The sequence below is a fragment of the Mesoplodon densirostris genome, chromosome 4 (genome assembly GCF_025265405.1).
Source record: "Mesoplodon densirostris isolate mMesDen1 chromosome 4, mMesDen1 primary haplotype, whole genome shotgun sequence".
NCBI classification, from domain to species: domain Eukaryota; kingdom Metazoa; phylum Chordata; class Mammalia; order Artiodactyla; family Ziphiidae; genus Mesoplodon; species Mesoplodon densirostris.
Window position 1 is genome coordinate 47,161,408 of NC_082664.1, and position 20,573 is coordinate 47,181,980.

General features: G+C 40.1%; 1 protein-coding gene across 1 annotated transcript in view; it reads left to right on the forward strand.

Annotated features, from left to right (window-relative positions):
- Positions 1–19,180, forward strand: part of TBPL2 (TATA-box binding protein like 2) — a 33,625-nt gene extending 14,445 nt beyond the window's left edge. Inside the window, exons 6-7 of the mRNA XM_060098094.1 lie at positions 7,490–7,584; positions 19,104–19,180. Of these exons, the coding sequence (XP_059954077.1) occupies positions 7,490–7,584; positions 19,104–19,180 (172 nt within the window). The remainder of the gene's footprint in view (positions 1–7,489; positions 7,585–19,103) is intronic.
- Positions 19,181–20,573: the final 1,393 nt, after the last annotated feature.

Sequence of the window (20,573 nt, forward strand, 5' to 3'; positions counted from 1 at the left end):
TTTTTTTTTCCCCACACCACATGGTATGTGGGATCTTAGTTCCCCAACGAGGGATCAAAACCACGCCCCCTACATTGGAAGCACGGAGCTTTAACCACTGGACAGCCAGGGAAGTCCCGATATTTTATTCTTTTTGATGCAATGGTAAATGGGATTGTTTTCTTAATTTCTCTTTCTAATAGTTCATTGTTAGTGTATAGAAATGCAATAAATTTCTGTATGTTAATTTTTCATCCTGAAACTTTACTGAATTCATTGATGAGCTCCAGTGGTTTTTGGTGATGGCTTGAGGATTTTCTGTGTATAGTATCATGTCACCTGCAAACAGTGACAGTTTTACTTCTTCCTTTCCAACTTGGATTCCTTTTATTTATTTTTCTCATCTGATTACTGTGGCTAAAACTTCTAATACTATGTTGAATAAAAGTGGCAAGAAGGGACATCCTTGTCTTGTTCCTGATGTTAGAGGAAATGCTTTCAGCTTTTCATTGTTGAATGTGATGTTAGATGTGGGCTTATAATACATTGTTAACATATTATGTTAAGGTATGTTCCCTCTCTACCCACTTTGTGGAGAGTTTCTGTCATTAATGGATATTGAATTTTGTCAAAAACTTTTTCTGCATAATTGAGATAATCATATGATTTTATTCTTTAATTCTTTCATTTTTATTCTTTCATTCTTTAATGTGGTTATCACGTTGATTGATTAACAGACATCGAATCATCCTTGCATTCTGGAATAAATCCCACTTGATCATGGTGTATTATCCTGTTAATGTATTGTTGAATTTGGTTTGCTAATGTTTTGTTGAAGATTTTTGCATCCACATTTGTCAGTGATATTTTTCTGTTGTGTGTGTGTGTGTGTGTGTGTGTATGTGATGATATCTTTGTCTGGTTTTAGCATCAGGGTGTTGCTGGTCTTGTAGAATGAGTTTGAAAGTGTTCTTTCCTCTGCAGTTTTTTGTAATAGTTTGAAAAGGATAGGTGTTAACTCTTCTCTAAATGTTTGGTAGTATTCACCTGTGAAGCCATCTGGTCCTGGACTTGTTTTTAGGGAGTTTTTTTTGTTTTTGTTTTTGTTTTTGTGGTACGCGGGTCTCTCACTGTTGTGGCCTCTTCTGTTGTGGAGCACAGGCCCCAGACGTGCAGGCTCAGCAGCCATGGCTCACGGGCCCAGCCGCTCCGCAGCATGTGGGATCTTCCCGGACCGGGGCATGAACCCGCGTCCCCTGCATCGGCAGGCGGACTGGCAACCACTGCGCCACCAGGGAAGCCCTTAGGGAGTTTTTTTAATGACTCATTCAATTTCATTATTGGTAATGCATCTGTTCATGTTTTCTAGATTCAGTCTTGAGACTATGCATTTCTAGGAATTTGTCCATTTGTCCATTTATTCTAGGTTGTCCATTTTATTTGCATATAGTTGTTCATAGTAATCTCTTATGATCCTTTGCATTTCTGTGGTATCAGTTGTAACTTCTTTTTCATTTCTGATTTTATTGATATGGGCACCTCTCTTTTTTTCTTGATGAGTCTGACTAAAGTTTTATCAATTTTGTTTAACCTTTCAAAGAACCAGCTCTTAGTTTCATTGATCTTTTCTACTGTTTTTTTAGTCTCTATTTCATTTATTTCTGCTCTGATCTTTATGATTTCTTTTCTTCTACTAACTTCAGGTTTTTTGTTTGTTTGTTGGGGATTTTTTTGTTTTGGGGGGGGTTGTATTTTTTGTTTTGGGGGTATTTTTGTTTTTTGTTTTGTTTTTTGGCTGTGCTGCATGGCTTGTGGGATCTCAGTTCTCTGACCAGGGATTGAACCTGGGCCCTTGGCAGTGAAAGCATGGATTCCTAACCACTGGACCACCAGGGAATTTTCTAACTTTGGGTTTTATTTGTTCTTTTTCTAGTTCCTTTAGGTGTGAGGTTAGGTTGTTTTGAGATCTTTCTTGTTTCCTGAGGTAGGCTTGTATTGCTATAAACTTCCCTCTTAGAACTGCTTTTGCTGCATCCCATAGATTTTGGATCATTGTATTTTTATTTATCTTTAGGTATTTAAAAAGATTTCTTCTTTGATCCATTTGATTCAGTGATCATTGGTTGATTAGTAGCATGTTGTTTAGCCTCCACATGTTTGTGTTTTGGGCAGTTTTTTCCTTGTAATTTCTGGTCTGATAGCATTGTGGTCAGAAAACATGTTTGATATGATTTCAGTTTTTAAAGATTTACCAAGGTTTCTTTTGTGGCCTAGCATGTAATCTATCCTGGAGAATGTTCCATGTCCACTTGAAAATAATGTGTATCCTGCTTTTGGATGGAATGTTCTATATATATCTATTAAGTCCATTTGATCTAATGGGTCATTTAAGGCCAGTGTTTCCTTATTGATTTTCTGTCTTGATGATCTACCTATTGATGTAAGTGGGGTGTTGAAGTCCCCTACTGTTATTGTGTTACTGTTGATTTCTCCCTTTTTGTCTGTTAGTATTTGCTTTATGTATTTAGGTGATCCTATGTTGGGTGTATATATATTTACAGTTGTTATATCTTTTTCTTGGATTGATCCCTTGATCATTATGTAATGCCCTTCTTTGTCTCTTGTAACAGTCTTTGTGTTAAAGTCTATTTTGTATGATATAACAATTGCTACTCTAGCTTTCTTTTGATTTCCATTTGTATAGAATATTTTTTTCATCCCTCACTTTCAGTCTGTATGTGTCTCTAGATCTGAAGTGAGTCTTTTGTAGGCAGCATATATACGTCTTGTTTTTGTATCCATTTAGCAACTCTGTGTCTTTTTTTTTAAACAAGTTTATTTATTTTATTTATTATTTTATTTTTGGCTGTGTTGGGTCTTCGTTGCTGCCCACAGGCTTTCTCTAGTTGCGGTGAGTGGGGGCTACCCTTAGTTGCGGTGTGCAGGCTTCTCACTGCAGTGGCTTCTCTTGTTGCAGAGCATGGGCTCTAGTTGCGTGGGCTTCAGTAGTTGTGGCACGCAGGCTCAGTAGTTGTGGCTCATGGGCTGTAGAGCACAGGCTCAGTAGTTGTGGTACACAGGCTTAGTTGCTCCACGGCATGTGGGATCTTACCAGACCAGGGCTTGAACCTGTGTCCCCTGCATTGGCAGGTGGATTCTTAACCACTGCACCACCAGGGAAGTCCAGCAACTCTGTGTCTTTTGATTGGAGCATTTAGTCCATTTACATTTAAAGTATTATTGTTATTATTATTATTTTTAACATCTTTATTGGAGTATAATTGCTCTACAGTGGTGTGTTAGTTTCTGCTTTAAAACAAAGTGAATCAGCCATACATATACATATATCCCCATAGCTCCTCCCTCTTGCATTTCCCTCCCATCCTCCCTATCCCACCCCTCCAGGTGGTCACAGAGCACAGAGCTGATCTCCCTGTGCTACACGGCTGTTTCCCACTAGCTATCGGTTTGACATTTGGTAGTGTATGTATGTCCGTGCCACTCTCTCACTTTGTCCCAGCTTACCCTGCCCCCTCCCCGTGTCCTCAAGTCCATTCTCTACGTCTGCATCTTTATTCCTGTCCTGCCCCTAGGTTCTTCAGAACCATTTTTTTTCTTAGATTCCATATATATGTGTTACCATACAGTATTCGTTTTTCTCTTTCTGACTTACTTCACTCTGTAGGACAGACTCTAGGTCCATCCAACTCACTACAAATAACTCAATCTCGTTTCTTTTTATGGCTGAGTAATATTCCATTGTATATATGTGCCACATCTTCTTTATCCATTCATCTGTTGCTAGACACTTAGGTTGCTTCCATGTCCTGGCTATTGTAAATAGAGCTGCAATGAACATTGTGGTGCATGACTCTCTTTGAATTATAGTCTTCTCAGGCTATATGCCCAGTAATGGGATTGCTGGGTCCTATGGTAGTTCTACTTTTAGTTTTTTAAGGAACCTCCATACTGTTCTCCATAGTGGCTGTATCAATTTACATTCCCTCCAACAGTGCAAGAGGGTTCCCTTTTCTCCATACCCTCTCCAGCATTTATTGTTTGTTGATTTTTTGATGATGGCCATTCTGACTGGTGTGAGGTGATATACCTCATTGTAGTTTTTTGGTTTTTTTTTTTAAGTTCAGAGTTTTACCTGCAGTGATGTTTTTTTTTTTTTTTTTTTTAATGTCGGGGGTAGGAGTTTAATTAATTTATTTATTTTTGCTGTGTTGGGTCTTCATTTCTGTGCGAGGGCTTTCTCTAGTTGTGGCAAGCGGGGGCCACTCTTCATCGCGGTGCGCGGGCCTCTCACTATCGCGGCCTCTCTTGTTGCGGAGCACAGGCTCCAGACGCGCAGGCTCAGTAGTTGTGGCTCACGAGCGTAGCCACTCCGTGGCATGTGGGATCCTCCCAGACCAGGGCTCGAACCTGTGTCCCCTGCATTAGCAGGCAGACTCCCAACCACTGCGCCACCAGGGAACTCCTCATTGTAGTTTTGATTTGCATTTCTCTAATGATTAGTGATGTTGCGTATCCTTTCATGTGTTTGTTGGCAATCTGTATATCTTCTTTGGAGAAATGTCTATTTAGGTCTTCTGCCCATTTTTGGATTGGGTTGTTTGTTTTTTGATATTGAGCTGCATGAGCTGCTTGTATATTTTGGAGATTAATCCTTTGTCAGTTGCTTCAATTTGCAAACATTTTTTCCCATTCTGAGTGTTGTGTTTTTGTCTTGTTTATGATTTCCTTTGCTGTGCAAAAGCTTTTAAGTTTCATTAGGTCCCATAAAGTAATTATTGATAAGTATGTTCTTATTGCCATTTTGTTAATTGCTTTGGGGTTGTTTTTGTAGGTCTTTTCTGTTTCTTCTTCCTTTTGTTCTCTTGTGATTTGATAACTATCCCTAGTGTTATGTTTGGATTTCTTTCTCTTTTTTTTTTTTTTCTTTTTGCGGTATGCGGGCCTCTCACTGTCGTGGCCTCTCCCGTTGCGGAGCACAGGCTCCGGACGCGCAGGCCCAGCGGCCATGGCTCACGGGCCCAGCCGCTCCGCGGCATATGGGATCCTCCCAGATCGGGGCACGAACCTGTATCCCCTGCATCGGCAGGCGGACTCTCAACCACTGCGCCACCAGGGAGGCCCCTTTCTCTTTTTTGTGTGTATCTATTGATATTATAGATCTTTGGTTTGTGGTTACCATGAAGTTTATATATAGCAATACACACACACACATAATTATTTTATGTTGTTGATCTCTTAAGTTCAAATGGATTTTAACAACCCTGAATTTTTACTTCTCTCCCCCTCCATGATTACTGGTTTTGACATCATATTTTACATCTTTTTCTTCTGTGAATTCCTTAACTACTTATTGTGGATATAGATGATTTTACTACTTCTGTCTTTTAACCTTCCTGCTAGCTTTGTACATGGTTAGTTTACTACCTTTACTGTATATTTGCCTTTACCAGGGTGTTTTTCCTTTTGTAATGTTCACATTTCTAGTTGTGGCCTTTTCTTTTTCACTTAGAGCAGTTCCTTTAACATTTCTTGTAAAGCTGAGTTGGTGGTACTGATCTCTTAGCTTTTGCTTGTCTGTAAAACTTTTGCTCTCTCCATCAAATCTGAATGACAGCCTTGCTGGGTAGAGTATTCTTGGTTGTAGCTTTTTCCCTTTAATCATTTTAAATACATTGTGTAACTCCCTTCTGGCCTGCAGAGTTTCTGCTGAAAAGTCAGCTGTAATAGCCTTATTGGAGTTTCCTTGTATGTAACTTGTTGCTTTTCCCTTGCTGCTTTTAATATTCTCTTTATCTTTAATTTTTGCCATTTAAAAAATATTTATTTATTTATTCATTTGGCTGCATCAGGTCTTAGTTGCAGCACACAGGATCTTCGTTGCGGCAGGTGGGATCTTTTGTTGTGGTGCGTGGGCTTCTCTCTAGTTGTGGCGTGCAGGCTCCAGAGTGCATGGGCTCAGTAGTTGCAGCACATGAGCACAGTAGTTGCGGCACAAGGGCTCTCTAGTTGCAGTGCATGGGCTTAGTTGCCCCACAGCATGTGGAATCTTAGTTCCCTGGCCAGGGATTAAACCCACATCCCCTGAACTGGAAGGCAGATTCTTAAGCACTGGACCACCAGGGAAGTCCCAATTCTTGCCATTTTAATTACAGTGTGTCTTGGTGTGGTCCTCTTTGGGTTGATCCTGTTTGGAAGTCTCTGTGCTTCTTGGACCTAGATGTCTGTTTCCTTTCCCAGTCTAGGGAAGTTTACAGGTATTTACATACCAAAGACTTTTATTTTCTCTTTTCCCTTTTAGTGTCATAAGATTTGGCTGGAAGATTAGATGGAAACATTTCTTCTGTGCCCCAGACTTCACTTTCTTGGCTCAAACCTTGTAGTTCCCATAGAAGTTCCGCAGGGCTTCAGCTACTGTCATTGTGTCCCCAGTGTCCAGAAGTGGTTCGTGGGTAGAAGTCCTGACAGGCTTTCTGCAGTAAGATAGAGTGAGGCCCCAGGAAGACATGTCCACCCGTAATGACCTCCACATCCTTCAGATAGGTAGCCTCACCACTGTGATACATCTTGCTGGTGCCAATAAGAAGTTTCACATCTGCTGTGGTATGGGTCTTATTCATTTTAGAACGGAATGGAGTTTTTCTATGCGACCTGGATTCACCCTTTAAGTGCAAAAATTCATGTGTATTATATACAGTGCTCCATTTCTCAGATTTCTTCATTTTCTTATATCTCCATTAGCCATTGTTTTGAGAATAGTTTTATTTCATCAGCTTCTTCTTAATCACTGACTTCTTTTTTGTAAGCTTCTCAGGCCTTTCTAGGAATCTCTCCTCTTCTCTGTGGTGGAGTGTGGGGAAGCAGTTCTTAGCCCAGTCACCCTTTGTTCCTCAGAGAAACCAGCTTACATTTAATAGTAAACATGAGTGAGTTACTATGTATAGGAACAAATCCTGAATTTTTAAAACTTGGGATGGTTTAGTTTTCTTTCTTTATACAGCATCTGTCCAAAGACAAATTACAGTGGTCTAGAAATTTTTTTAGGTTCTATCCACTAAAAATGTTAACTTTTGCAGTTTATAAATACATACAAAATGTGCTCATTATTGTAGAACTTGGAAAATTTGGAAAATGGGTTATGTATTTTTATTGATAGACTTTTTTTGACAGATGGAGAACATTTAACTAACAAGATCTTAAAACATTAGATCTGATGTCCTAAATTACCTTGATCTATAGCTTAATTTCTAATTTTAATTTCATTTCCAAGTGAACTGACTTTCACTTGGAAAAATATTATGACCAAAAGTGAATTCTGTTCTTGACTGCCACAGAAATTACCTAGGCCACTCAAGACTGCTTTTGTCAAGATGGTCAAAAGGTTTTTGGTAAAACAGCTTTTGAAAACTGCTTTTGCGTACTGGGTCTCGAATATTATGAGAAAGTAGTTGAATAGTGCTATTTTTAACGTTTTTCTTTTATATCTTAACAGTTATGAACCTGAACTGTTTCCTGGCCTTATTTACAGAATGGTAAAACCACGAATTGTGTTGCTTATCTTTGTATCTGGAAAAGTTGTGTTGACAGGTAAGTTCTAAGATTCTGACTTTCATAAAATTCAGTAGCTATGTGTGTGCTTTGCTTTACCTTTTAAATAGCTTTGTGCACTATTATAAAGCAATTCTTGGTATTTTAGAATACCTGGAAAAAAATGAAAAGTAGAAAGAAAGATAGCATCATCAATTGGTCCCAATAGTCAAACAATATAACTTTTTTCCATGTTTTTATATCACTTTGATATGTATATGCATCTTTACATCCTGCCGTTTAACATTATAACATATGTAGCTTAACTCATTGTTACAAACTTTTAATGAAGGCTTTTAACGGCTGAACAGTGTTCCAACGGAAGGGTCAACAAATCTTTTTCTGCAAAGGGCTAAATACTAAATGTTTTAGGTTTTATGGGCAGTAGAGTCTCTGTCACAACAACTGAACCCTGTCATTTTATTGTGAAAGTAGCCGTAGACATCACATAAAGGAAAAGGCTCTGAGGTGTGATTTTAATGTAATTCATTTAATTTACATTATCAAGTAATTTTCTTCCTCTTCTTCTTTTTTTATTCCCCCAACCATTTAAAATATAAAAATCAGTCTTAGCTCACAGGCTATACAAAAATCAGGCAGCAGACTAGGTTTGGCCAGCAGACCCAAGTTTCCCGACCTCCATTCTAACATGTTGTTGCATCAAACTTATTCTCCCATTGTCAGCTGTTTATATGTTCTTTCTTTGCTGCTTATAAATGACACAAAACTTTCGCTCTTTTTCTGTGTGGGATCATTTTATTAGTGTAACTGCTCAGAAATGGAACTTTTGTTTAAGGATTGGACCATTTTTAAGGTTCTTAGTACAAATTACTAAATTGTTTTAAAAAGGGTTATATCAATACAATACAGTTCTCCTATATCATATTTACATTCCTACCAGCAATGTTTCTTAAGTGTCTTTTACGAACCTCATCAGCATTCAAAACAAAAATGTACAAAAGAAAACTTTAACTACATAAGTGAAAGTGATCTCACTGCTTGAACCTCACTGGTACTCAGAACTAGAAATTGATCACTTTTCAACATATCCTATAAATAGCAATTTATCTTTTGTAAATAGTATGTACATAACTTATTCCTTTCTTGTCTACTTAGTTTTTTTAAATTTCTTTATTGTTTTAATTTTTTTTTTTTTTTTTTTTTTTTTTGCGGTATGCGGGCCTCTCACTGCTGTGGCCTCCCCCGTCGCGGAGCACAGGCTCCGGACGCGCAGGCTCCGGACGCGCAGGCTCAGCGGCCATGGCTCACGGGCCCAGCCGCTCCGCGGCATATGGGATCCTCCCAGACCGGGGCACGAACCCGTATCCCCTGCATCGGCAGGCGGACTCTCAACCACTTGCGCCACCAGGGAGGCCCTATTGTTTTAATTTTTAAATTAAAAAAATTTATTGGAGTATAGTTGATTTACAATGTTGTGTTAGTTTCAGGTGTACAGCAAAGTGATTCAGTTATACATATACATATATTCATTCTTTTTCAGATTCTTTTCTCATATAGGATATCACAGAATATTGAGTAGAGTTCCTTGTGCTATACCATAGGTCCTTGTTGGTTATCTATCTTATGTATAGTAATGTGCATATGTTCATCCCAAGCTCCTGATTTATCCCTACCCCCCACGTTTCCCCTTTGGTAACCATAAGTTTGTTTTTGATATCTGTAAGTCTGTTTCTGTTTTGTAAATAAGTTCATTTGTATCATTTTTGTAAAATTAGATTCTACATATGAGTGTTATCATATGATATTTGTCCTTTTCTGTCTGACTTACTTCACTTAGTATGATAATCTCTAGGTCCATCCGTGTTGCTTCAAATGGCATTATTTCATTCTTTTTTATGGCTGAGTAATACTCCATTGTATTTATGTACTACGTCATCTTTTTTTTTTGCGGTACACGGGCCTCTCACTGCTGTGGCCTCCCCCGTCGCGGAGCACAGGCTCCGGACGCGCAGGCTCCGGATGCGCAGGCTCATTGGCCGTGGCTCACGGGCCCAGCCGCTCCGCGGCATGCGGGATCCTCCTGGACCGGGGCATGAACCCGTGTCCCCTGCATCAGCAGGCGGACTCCCAACCACTGCGCCACCAGGGAAGCCCTGTACTACGTCATCTTTATCCATTCATCTGTCAATGGACATTTAGGTTGCTTCCATGTCTTGGCTATTGTAAATAGTGCTGCAGTGAACATTGAGGGGGTACATTATCTTTTTTAATTATGGTTTTCTCTGGATATATGCCCAGGAGTGGGATTGCTGGGTCATATGGTAGTTCTATTTTTAGTTTAAGGAACCTCCATACTGTTCTCCATAGTGGTTGTACCAATTTACATTCCCACCAACAGTGTATGAGGGCTCACTTGTCTCCACACCCTCTCCAGCATTTATTGTTTGTAGACTTTGATGATGGCCATTCTGACCAGTGTGAGGTGATACTTCATTGTAGTTTCGATTTGCATTTCTCTGATAATTAGTGATGTTGAGCATCTTTTTATGTGCTTTTAGCCATCTGTATGTGTTCTTTGGAGAAATGTCTGTTTAGATCTTCTGCCCATTTTTTGATTGGGTTGTTTGTTTTTTTTGACATAGAGCTGCATGAGCTGTTTGTATGTTTTGGAGATTAATCCCTTGTCGGTCACTTTGTTTGCAATATTTTCTCCCATTCTGTGGGTTGTCTTTTCGTTTTGTTTATGGTTTCCTTTGATGTGCAGAAGCTTTTAATTAGGTCCCATTTTTTTATTTTTGTTTTTATTTTCACAAAGGATTTGTATGAGTTCACCGTAATATCGAAAGTAATTACTTTATTTGTGACTTTTTCCAGGTGACTTATTTTTACATAAAGAAGGTTTTTAAAATTCTTGAAGTAAGTGGTTGAGACTCTTTTCCTTATTCTGCTCTGCAGTAGTTATTTCCACTATTTGATCTTCCAGGTCACTTATCCATTCTTCTGCCTCAGTTATCCTGCTGTTGATCCCTTCTAGAGTATTTTTAATTTCATTTATTGTGTTGTTCATCACTGCTTGTTTCCTCTTTAGTTTTTCTAGGTCCTTGTTAAATGTTTCTTGCATTTTCTCTATTCTATTTCCAAGATTTTGGATCATCTTTACTATCATTATTCTGAATTCTTTTTCAGGTAGACTGCCTATTTCCTCTTCATTTGTTAGGTCTGGTGGGTTTTTACCTTGCTCCTTCATCTGCTGTGTGTTTTGCTGTCTTCTCATTTTGCTTATCTTACTGTGTTTGGGGTCTTCTTTTCGCAGGCTGCAGGTTCGTAGTTCCTGTTGTTTTTGGTGTCTGTCCCCCGTGGCTAAGGTTGGTTCAGTGGATTGTGTAGGTTTCCTGGTGGAGGGGACTAGTGCCTGTGTTCTGGTGGATGAGGCTGGATCTTGTCTTTCTGGTGGGCAGGTCCACGTCTGCTGGTGTGTTTTGGGGTCTCTGTGGCCTTATTATGATTTTAGGCAGCCTCTCTGCTAATGGATGGGGTTGTGTTCCTGTCTTGCTAGTTGTTTGGCATAGGGTGTCCAGCACTGTAGCTTGCTAGTCGTTGAGTGGAGCTGGGTCTTGGTGTTGAGATGGAGATCTCTGGGAGATTTTCGCCCTTTGATATTATGGGGAGCTGGGAGGTCACTTGTGGACCAGTGTCCTGAAGTTGGCTCTCCCACCTCAAAGGCACAGCCCTGACGCCTGGCTGGAGCACCAAGAGCCTTTCATCCACACGGCTCAGAATAAAAGGGAGAAAAAATGAAAGAAATAGGATAAAATAAAATAAAGTAAGATAAAATAAAATTTATTAAAATAAAAAATAATTAAGAAAAAAATTTTTAAAGAAAAAATAAATGGACGTACAGAACCCTAGGACAAATGGTGAAAGCAAAGATATACAGACAAAATCTCACACAGAAGCATACACATACATACTCACAAAAAGAAGAAAAGGGGGAAAAATAATATATCTTGCTCCCAAAGTCCACCTCCTCAATTTGGGATGATTCATTGTGTATTCAGGTATTCCACAGATGCAAGGTACATCAAGTTGATTGTGGAGCTTTAATCCGCTGCTCCTGAGGCTGCTGGGAGAGATTTCCCTTCCTCTTCTTTATTCTCACAGCTCCAGGGTCTCAGCTTTGGATTTGGCCCCGCCTCTGTGTGTAGGTCGCCTAAGGGCGTCTGTTCTTCGCTCAGACAGGACGGGGTTAAAGGAGCAGCTGATTCAGGGGCTGTGGCTCACTCAGGCCGGGGGGGAGGGAGGGGTACGGAGTGTGGGGCGAGCCTGCAGCCGTGGCGCACTAGCCCCCTTCAGGCTGTGTTCATGCCGCCAACCCCAGTCCTCTCCCTGGGATCCGACCGAACCCCGAATGTACGGGAATCTCTCCGCTTTGCCCTCCGCACCCCTGTTGCTGCGCTCTCCTCCGCGGCTCTGAAGCTTCCCCCGCGCTCCGCCACCTGCAGTCTCCGCCCGCGAAGGGGCTTCTTAGTGTGTGGAAACCTTTCCTCCTTCACAGCTCCCTCCCACTGGTGCAGGTCCCGTCCCTATCCTTTTGTCTCTGTTTATTCTTTTTTCTTTTGCCCTACCCAGGTACGTGGGGAGTTTCTTGCCTTTGGGGAGGTCTGAGGTCTTCTGTCAGCGTTCAGTAGGTGTTCTATAGGAGCAGTTCCACGTGTAGATGTATTTCTGATGTATCTGTGGGGAGGAAGGTGATCTCCTCGTCTTACTCTTCCGCCATCTTCCTCTGCTTCTCCCGGAGACTCTTCCATACCATTCTACTGAAGTTTACTATTTTTGCCTTATTTTGTCTTTTCCCACATTTTAGTCTCCTGTACCAGGATGAATACCAAGTTTATATGGTACGAGCCAAATTGATTATACCCCACCCCCAAACAGCTAGCTAGACATCTTAAAACTACATGTTCTCCTCATTATTAATTTGTGATGACTCCTTTTGACCTTTATTTTTATATATGGGTCTGTTCTCCAGTCCTGCCTTTGCTCCAGAAATATGCTATGATAATCCTATTATATTTATACTATATTGTGGTTATAAATGTGCTTTAATTCTAGTGGTCTCTATATCTGATAGGGCCAGTTTCCCCTCTTTATTTCCCTCTTTATATCCCCAGTTTACTTCTCTCTTATTAGCTCCTCTCAAATATTTATTCTTCCAAATAAACTTTAAAATTTTATAACATCTTGCCCCATCTAAAACCAATTGAGATTTCTGCATTAGCTGAATTAATTTGAGAAACTTTCTATTACTCAGCATCCAAAAACATGGAGTATCTGTTAAGTCTTCTTTTAGAACGCTCAGTAAGTTTTATAGTTTTCTTTTCTCTGAAAAGTAACTAATGTGTCTTCAAAGTGGGGAAAGCCTGTTCGGAATTCAAGAGCCTTTTGAATACAGCAAAGCTGCAGTTCCTCAGATGTCACCAATATAGTGTGTGGAATAATTAAGACCTCCTAGTGACTGACATAAAGTTTCCTTCTATACGTTCTGAAGGAAGGGGAAGAAGTCTGCAAAGTAAATGGAATAGAATAGATATTGGAGGCAAATATAGGCCCTACTCAAGGGAATAAACTTCAAGACCTTTGGAAGGATGCTTTCATCTATGTGCTATGTATTATTATGAACTGTCTTATTAAAAGTGCAAATTGCCAAGTACAGGCTAAGTTCCTATTACAGGTACACCAGAACAAGTTTCTTTAAATATTCTTAATTCAGACCAACTTTCTTACCCCAAATTAAAAGGAAAAAAAACTTTCATGTGCACATTTGCTAGAAGTTTCAAATCACACAAGTAAAGGATGGTCAACACACAGTCCTGAAGAACATACAGTATACTTCTCTTAAAATTTGTTAATGCGTTCAGCCCAAACAACAGGCAAAGCTAAATTTCTTCAGTCTTGTAAGACATAGATCATCACTTTTGTGGAGAGGCGGAAAGAGATGTATTGATTGAAATCCAAATTTCTGCTTATACGTATTGTGAAGTAAAAGCTAGCCAATGTCTTACTACTGAAATATGGGTAATTACCATCTGTTGAGATTTTTTCCCCTGTTTATGCCATATTGTCTTAAAGTACTTTACCTGGAACAACATGGCTTAGGTTGCTTTTGCTTCAAACCTAGAGACAAATGCTCCTTATTCCTTATCCTTACTTACCTAGACTTTTTCCACCTGCAAGTGGGTTAAAAACTCAAGGACCCAATTTGGGGTGTACATGTGGGGAAAGGGACCAAAGAGGCCTCCTTTTGGCCTTGACTCTAGAACTTCAGCTGGGGATGGTCGTGTAGAGCATCCAGTGGAGTCCTAGAGGCTCCCATGGTCTAGTCCAACATGGCAAGACTCTGCAGAGCTGTTTTAAAATCAAGGTCCCAACAAGGGTAAGTAACTTTTGCCTAGAAAGTGTTAGAGTATTGAAATTACAAACACACTTTGAATTTCACTGTATTAAATAGTGGATCCCAGCTCTCCCCTAGGTAGGAGCTGTAGAACACCAATGCACATAGAACAAATGGGTGGCAATTTGAAACTTTTGTATCACGTGCCGTTTGCAGGGTCTTTGAAAATAATTTATCCTTGTAAAATTGTCTTGTTCCCTTGAGGTGCCAAAGCTGCAGCCACCGTGTCTAAGGCTACATCTGAATGAATGGTTAAGTGAGCTGAGGCTCTGCTATCCTACTTTGTCATGGTCCCAGACAGCAAACAGCAAAGGGACCTGGGTCAAGCTTAACACTGCTTTTCCAGGTCTGTGCTGCTTTTCTATGGCTAATGTGACATTTAGGACCAATGCTTTTTCTCAAGCCATGGTAAAATGAATAGTATAGCTAGGATCTGCTGCAACAATATACAATGAACAGCAAATACGTCCACTTTCACTTCTAAGATGAGACGTAATAGAGTTAAGATATGTTGGGCACTCGTGCCAGGCACTATGATAAGTAAGGGCTTTTATGTGGGTTCTGGTTAACTCTGTGAGGCTGTACTTAATGTCTCAGTCTCCTCACCTGTTAAATGAGGACAATGGAGAGGTCAAGTAACCTTAACAATGTCAACAGCTATACATGCTGCACATGCCTGGCTTCAGAGCCCACCATCTTCTCGTACTCACCGTCCCCCAGCTCTTTAGATGTCTGTGAAAACACCTGTGTGGTCTTTTGGGCCCCCTTCCTCCTAATCCTCCTTGTCAGCTAAGGAATGATAGATACTCTCTTAGTGGTGAGAGGCAGCAGGTGTGCTGGCTAAGAGGCTGAGCTCGGGAAGCCAATTGTCTAGTTTGAATCCAAGCTTTACCATTTATTGGCTGTGTTGACCTTGGGTGAGGTTGTTCTCCACCTTGATTTCCACATACGTAAGACGGGTGCCCATAGAAGCTACCTGCTAAGTGTTAAGAGGAGGCAGAAGAACGAGGCCTGGCGTACAGTAAACATGGTGGAAACGTTAGCTGTTGTTACCTCCCACTCTTCTTCCTTTTTCCCTAGCATTCAAAAAGACGAAATTTTGCTCTCATGCCTTGCCCAGATGATAGGAATAGGAAGTTTAAAGAGGCTTTAGAAAAATACTTCACACACTTCCTTCCAGCATAAAGGACAAAGAAGCTGGGTCTTTGTTACCAAGGGTCACTGTCAATCAGTTAGATGTCAGTGGTTCTTGGAAATGAGTAGGTCAGAGGGCCGCATAAAAATGGCAAGACTTAATAGTGAGTGGGCCAGAGACAGAACAGGATATCCCCGTCAATCATTACTGGGGATTCACCACTAATAGTGACTTAGTATATACTGTAAAATGTATACCTTGAGTGATTAAATGCTGAGGTTTTTTGCAATTTGTAAGATTTTCACTTTCATGCACACGCGTATGCTATCACTTGGAAAACTAAGATGTGTAGTTGTGACTTGGTATAAGAATAGTATTGTAAAATCCAAGTAGTATTGGAAAGTGATATTTGGGCTGGCTAAGGGGTAGGGATGAGCTTACAAACCGTATCGACAGGTGATAGATATTTAAGAAACTTCGGGTGCCTACCAAGTAGTTATTACTGTTTTAGGTGCTGAGGATGCCAAAGCAAATATAACATACCCCTCATCTGGCAAAAATCCTGCCCTGGTGAAGAAGACAAATTACGTGATACTGGTTCTCACAGAACCAAATAATAAGCCATGTGTTCGTGGGCCAGCCATCCCAGCATCCCTAATCCTGAAGTACATTCTTCTAGGACAATAATAATGGCTTAAATCTTGTTAAATGTTATGGTTTGCAAAGGACTTTTTGCAAAAACTTGCTCATGTAACCCTTATAGTAACCCTATGAGAAGGCTGTTGTCCTTATTTATAGGTAAGGAAATGGAAACTCAGAAGTTAAGCAACCTGCCTGTGATTTCAAACCTAGTTAGTTGTAGACCTTGCATTTGAGCCCATATGGTTTGATCTCAAGCCAGTCCTTTCTCCAATGCACCAGCCACAGAATTTCTACCTCACTTGCCACAGTTAGGAATGGTGTTTATCCCCCTAAGTGGTGGTCATCATTACTTGAAGGAAAGGACTGGTAGGTTTTGCTTAAAAGACAAGAGTCATATGTATAATCAGAGTCTGGTGCTACAAATTGGGATGTTTGATTATAGATTGATTATTAATAGGACTATGGGGACAATTTAGGTTTCCTCAAAATTTTTATGCCAATACTTCAGTGAGGAAATATTTCACTAAATTGACCGAATCCCCTCATTGGGATTTACAATTCCTGGCAATGTTTATTTGATGACTTTTGGTGTAAAGGAAGGAACAGTGGATACATGAGGTCTTCCCTCATAGCTGATACTCATGATTCAGGGGAACTTCAACTCCTTGGGCCTCGTTTTCCCACACAGGAAATAAAAAAATTGTACTAGATAATTTCCCTAAAGCCCTTTTGTGTCTAAAGTTGTTTTTCTATGATATAAAATAATGATCACTCTCAACGTCCATTCCCTCTTGGGTGATGGGTGTTTTCTACTCTCTAGGGGATGCCAGAACATTATACTCTTTTGGGCTTGAATGTAATGCTCTTAGGTATGATTTTTTTTAAGTGTTATGAAAAAATCCCGAAGTACATGGTTACCCAAAATGCTGGACCTAGATACTCTGTTACTCAATTAAATATAAAAAGAACCTTAGTTTAGGGGAGGGAGGCATTGGGTGAATGTGTGTGTGTGTTTGCTATACTTATTATACTTCACTGTCTCCCAATTAAAGCTGTTGTGTTCAAATGTATCCAGAAGCTGAAAAAGTCCATCAAACCAGAGGCAGAGAATCTTTTTTTTTTTTTTTTTTTTTTTTTTGCGGTACTCGGGCTTCTCACTGTCGTGGCCTCTCCCCGTTGCGGAGCACAGGCTCCGGACGCGCAGGCTCAGAAGCCATGGCTCACGGGCCCAGCCGCTCCGCGGCATGTGGGATCTTCCCAGACCGGTGCACGAACCCGTGTCCCCTGTATCGGCAGGCGGACTCTCAACCACTGCGCCACCAGGGAAGCCCGAGAATCTTTTTATAGTAGTGTTTTACTTAACTGCTTCCCCAACTCACTTTTTGGTTTCTACAAAACCAATCTCTTTAGAAACTAAAATTTTAGTGCTATAATTAAAATTTGCTGAGGCTTAAGGGATTTTTCCTACCTCAGAGGTACAGAGTTTCTGTTAACCATGTCAATAATTCACCTTCCTCCCCACCCCACATCTTTGAGGATGGAGACTCAGTAAATTCTTAGGCAATGAATAAGTAACTTTTTGCCCTTACCTATCCCACCCCCCGGTTTTAGGCTTATAAGTACTTCATTTTTGATTCTTAAAATTTTTTTAATTTATTGAGGTGAAATTCAAATAGCACAAATTTAACCATTTTAAAATGAACAATTGAGGGGCATTTAGTTCATTCAGAATGTTGTGCAACCACCGCATCTAGTGCCAAAACGTTTCCATTACTCCAAAATAAAGTCCCATATCATTAGGCAGTTTTTCCCCATTTCTCCCTCACCGTAGCCCCTGGCAATCACCGGTCTTCATTCTGTCTCTGTGAATTTACCTATTCTGGAGACTTCATATAAACAGAATCATACAATATGTGACTTTTCATGTTTGGCTTCTTTCACTTAGCATAATGTTTTTGAGGTTCATCCAATTGCAGTATGTTCAGTGCTTGATTCCTTTTTATGGCAGTATAATATTACATTGTATGTATCTACCATAATTCATTTATACATTCATCTGTTGGTAGACACTGGGTTGTTTCCACTTTGGGGCTATTATGAATAGTGCGGCAATGAATATGCATCTACATGCCTGTTATTTGAGTACTTGTTTTCAATCTGGGGGGGTATATACCCAGATACCCAGGAGTGAAATTGCTGGGTCACATGGTAATTCTTATTTTAACATTTTTGAGGAATTGCCAAACTGTTTTCCATAGTAGCTGAACCATTTTAAGTTCCCACCAGCAATGTATGAGGGTTCCAATTTCTCAGTCTCTTTGCCAACACTTGCTATTTTCCATTTTTTAAATTATTATAGCTCATCCTGGATTCTGAATCCTGATTTCTACCTCCTTCTCAAATCTGGTGATTCTCGTTTTGGTAATTCCCTCTCACTAGTCCCATCCTTAAACCAGATAACCACTTCTCACAGGTTATTCCTGCTCTCTCACTGAGCCTTCCTCCTTGTTTATAGTTCTCAAGAACGAGTCTTTACCAACTTAAACTACCTCCATTTTTCTTCATGCTAATAGTTTTTATATTTTCATTAATCTTGCCTCCTGCCCAATAATATCAGATAATAGTTTCCCGATTAGCTGACAGTTCCACATAAACATAAATACCACCAGTCCTTAACCCTTAGCATAATGTGCCTGCATAGCTTTGAAAGGGGAAAGTTAGTAGTGGTGGTTGGTGGTGAGAGATATGAGTAGGGCTGACTGATAATCTCTTTCAAGGGTGGGGACTGTCTAATTCACGTTTTTATCCATTTTAACTCCTAGAGCAGTTATAATTAAAGAGCTCTTGAAACTTTAAGGGTAACAATGGTACAGTTTTCCCCTCTAATAATCCCTTCCCATATACTGAAATTTAAAACTTTAGAATAGTTTGTCTCAGTCAGTATTAGGGAATCAGCATGTTAACTAGACATGAGTAGATGAAAGGAAGTTCCTTTTGCTGGTAGCTAAGTGCCCACAGATGCTGATGAAGGTCGTGTTCTGTGGTCACATTCATAATACACTGAGAGATAACATTCCCTATTTCATACTATGCCCTAGGAGGCTAAAGACATACTGATACTGGAGAACTCTGCTCTAGGGTATGTGTTTGTGGGAATGTAGCTGTGGTCACCAAATTCTTTTGTCTTTACCAGGAATAAATGTCACTTCTCAGGTACACCTAAAGAGATGTTATTGTATTAAAAGTAACTGGAGATGACAATGAAGTTTTAGTCTTAAGAAAATTTTAGTATTGTTTTTAAAGATTATGTAAACTTGTATTTCTTTACAGGTGCCAAAGAACGTTCTGAGATCTATGAAGCATTTGAAAACATCTACCCTATTCTAAAGGGTTTTAAAAAAACCTGAGTATATCATTCAACATCTCACAGTATGTTGGTTTGAATATGTGCATAAGCCCAGCACAGAAACAGCTGGATTATAGATATTCCATGCACATTTTGACTTTAGTTATTAAAGTGTGATTCTGTATGAGTAACCATGCCTAAGAAATGAAGAAACTTTTTTTCAAAATGACTCATATGTTATTTTTAAAATGGAAAAAGTAAACTTCAGAATTTGAAAGATTTAGGGCCTTGCTAGAACGATACTGTAACATCATTAAAATTTAATGCTTTGCTCTTGTTAAAGATGTAGTACATTAACATGTGTTCTCTAAAAATACATAGCAGTATATAGAAATTTCAAATAACTGCATAAAACAGGATAGAAAATTGTCTATTTTTTGCCTTTTTAAATATTGAGTAGATGATCTGGGCCATCAGGTACGGACGGGCCTGTGAAGGATCCTATCAGAATACAAATGAAACATGGAAGTCTGAAAACTTAAGAAAAATTAAATAAACATCCTTTTGTTTGAAATGGTCAGAGAAAATTATTTCCCTCCGTTAAAAATAAATCTTTTTTTTTGCGGTACACGGGCCTCTCACTGTTGTGGCCTCTCCCGTTGGGGAGCACAGGCTCCGGACGCGCAGGCTCAGCGGCCATGGCTCACAGGCCTAGACGCTCCGCGGCATGTGGGATCTTCCCGGATCAGGGCACGAACCCGTGTCCCCTGCATCGGCAGGCGGACTCTCAACCACTGCGCCACCAGGGAAGCCCAAAAATAAATCTTAAACTTTCAGGAACCATTCAGGTTTAGTATAAGGTCTACTTTGAAAACAGTTTAGGGATTTTGCGCTTTTTTGGGGTACTTTTATAATCCTATGTAATTGTATTAAAATAGCCCAGATAAGACTAAGAGGCTGGAGCAAAGAGCTCAGCTTCCAGACCTAATTAGGTTGTGGAATCAGCCGCATTTGATGGAGAGGTGGAGATTAACAGGGAGGGATGGACTAACAGGAGTCATGGCCCTTGTTCCCAAGTGGGCAGTGATTGTCTTTCACTAAGATGAGGAGACATTTGTGGGGAGGGAGAGTTCAGGGGTTTTTTGTTTTGGCGGCACCGTGCAGGCTTGTGGGATTTTAGTCCCTGACTAGGGATCGAACTGTGGCCCTGAGAAGGGAGAGCTTGGAGTCCTAACCACTGGACTGCCAGGGAATTCCTGGGAGTTCAGTTTTAATTTCAGTTTCCCAATTGCTGAGTTTGTTGGTGGTCACTGTACATTACTTTAAGCCTAGTGTAGGCAGTTATGAATTTGGGGGTATGGAACTTGGGAGAGAAGCCCTAGCTGGAGAGAGAATTTAGGGCAGTCATTAATTTACAGCCTGCCAAAATAATCCTTGAGAATCAGTGGTCTTGA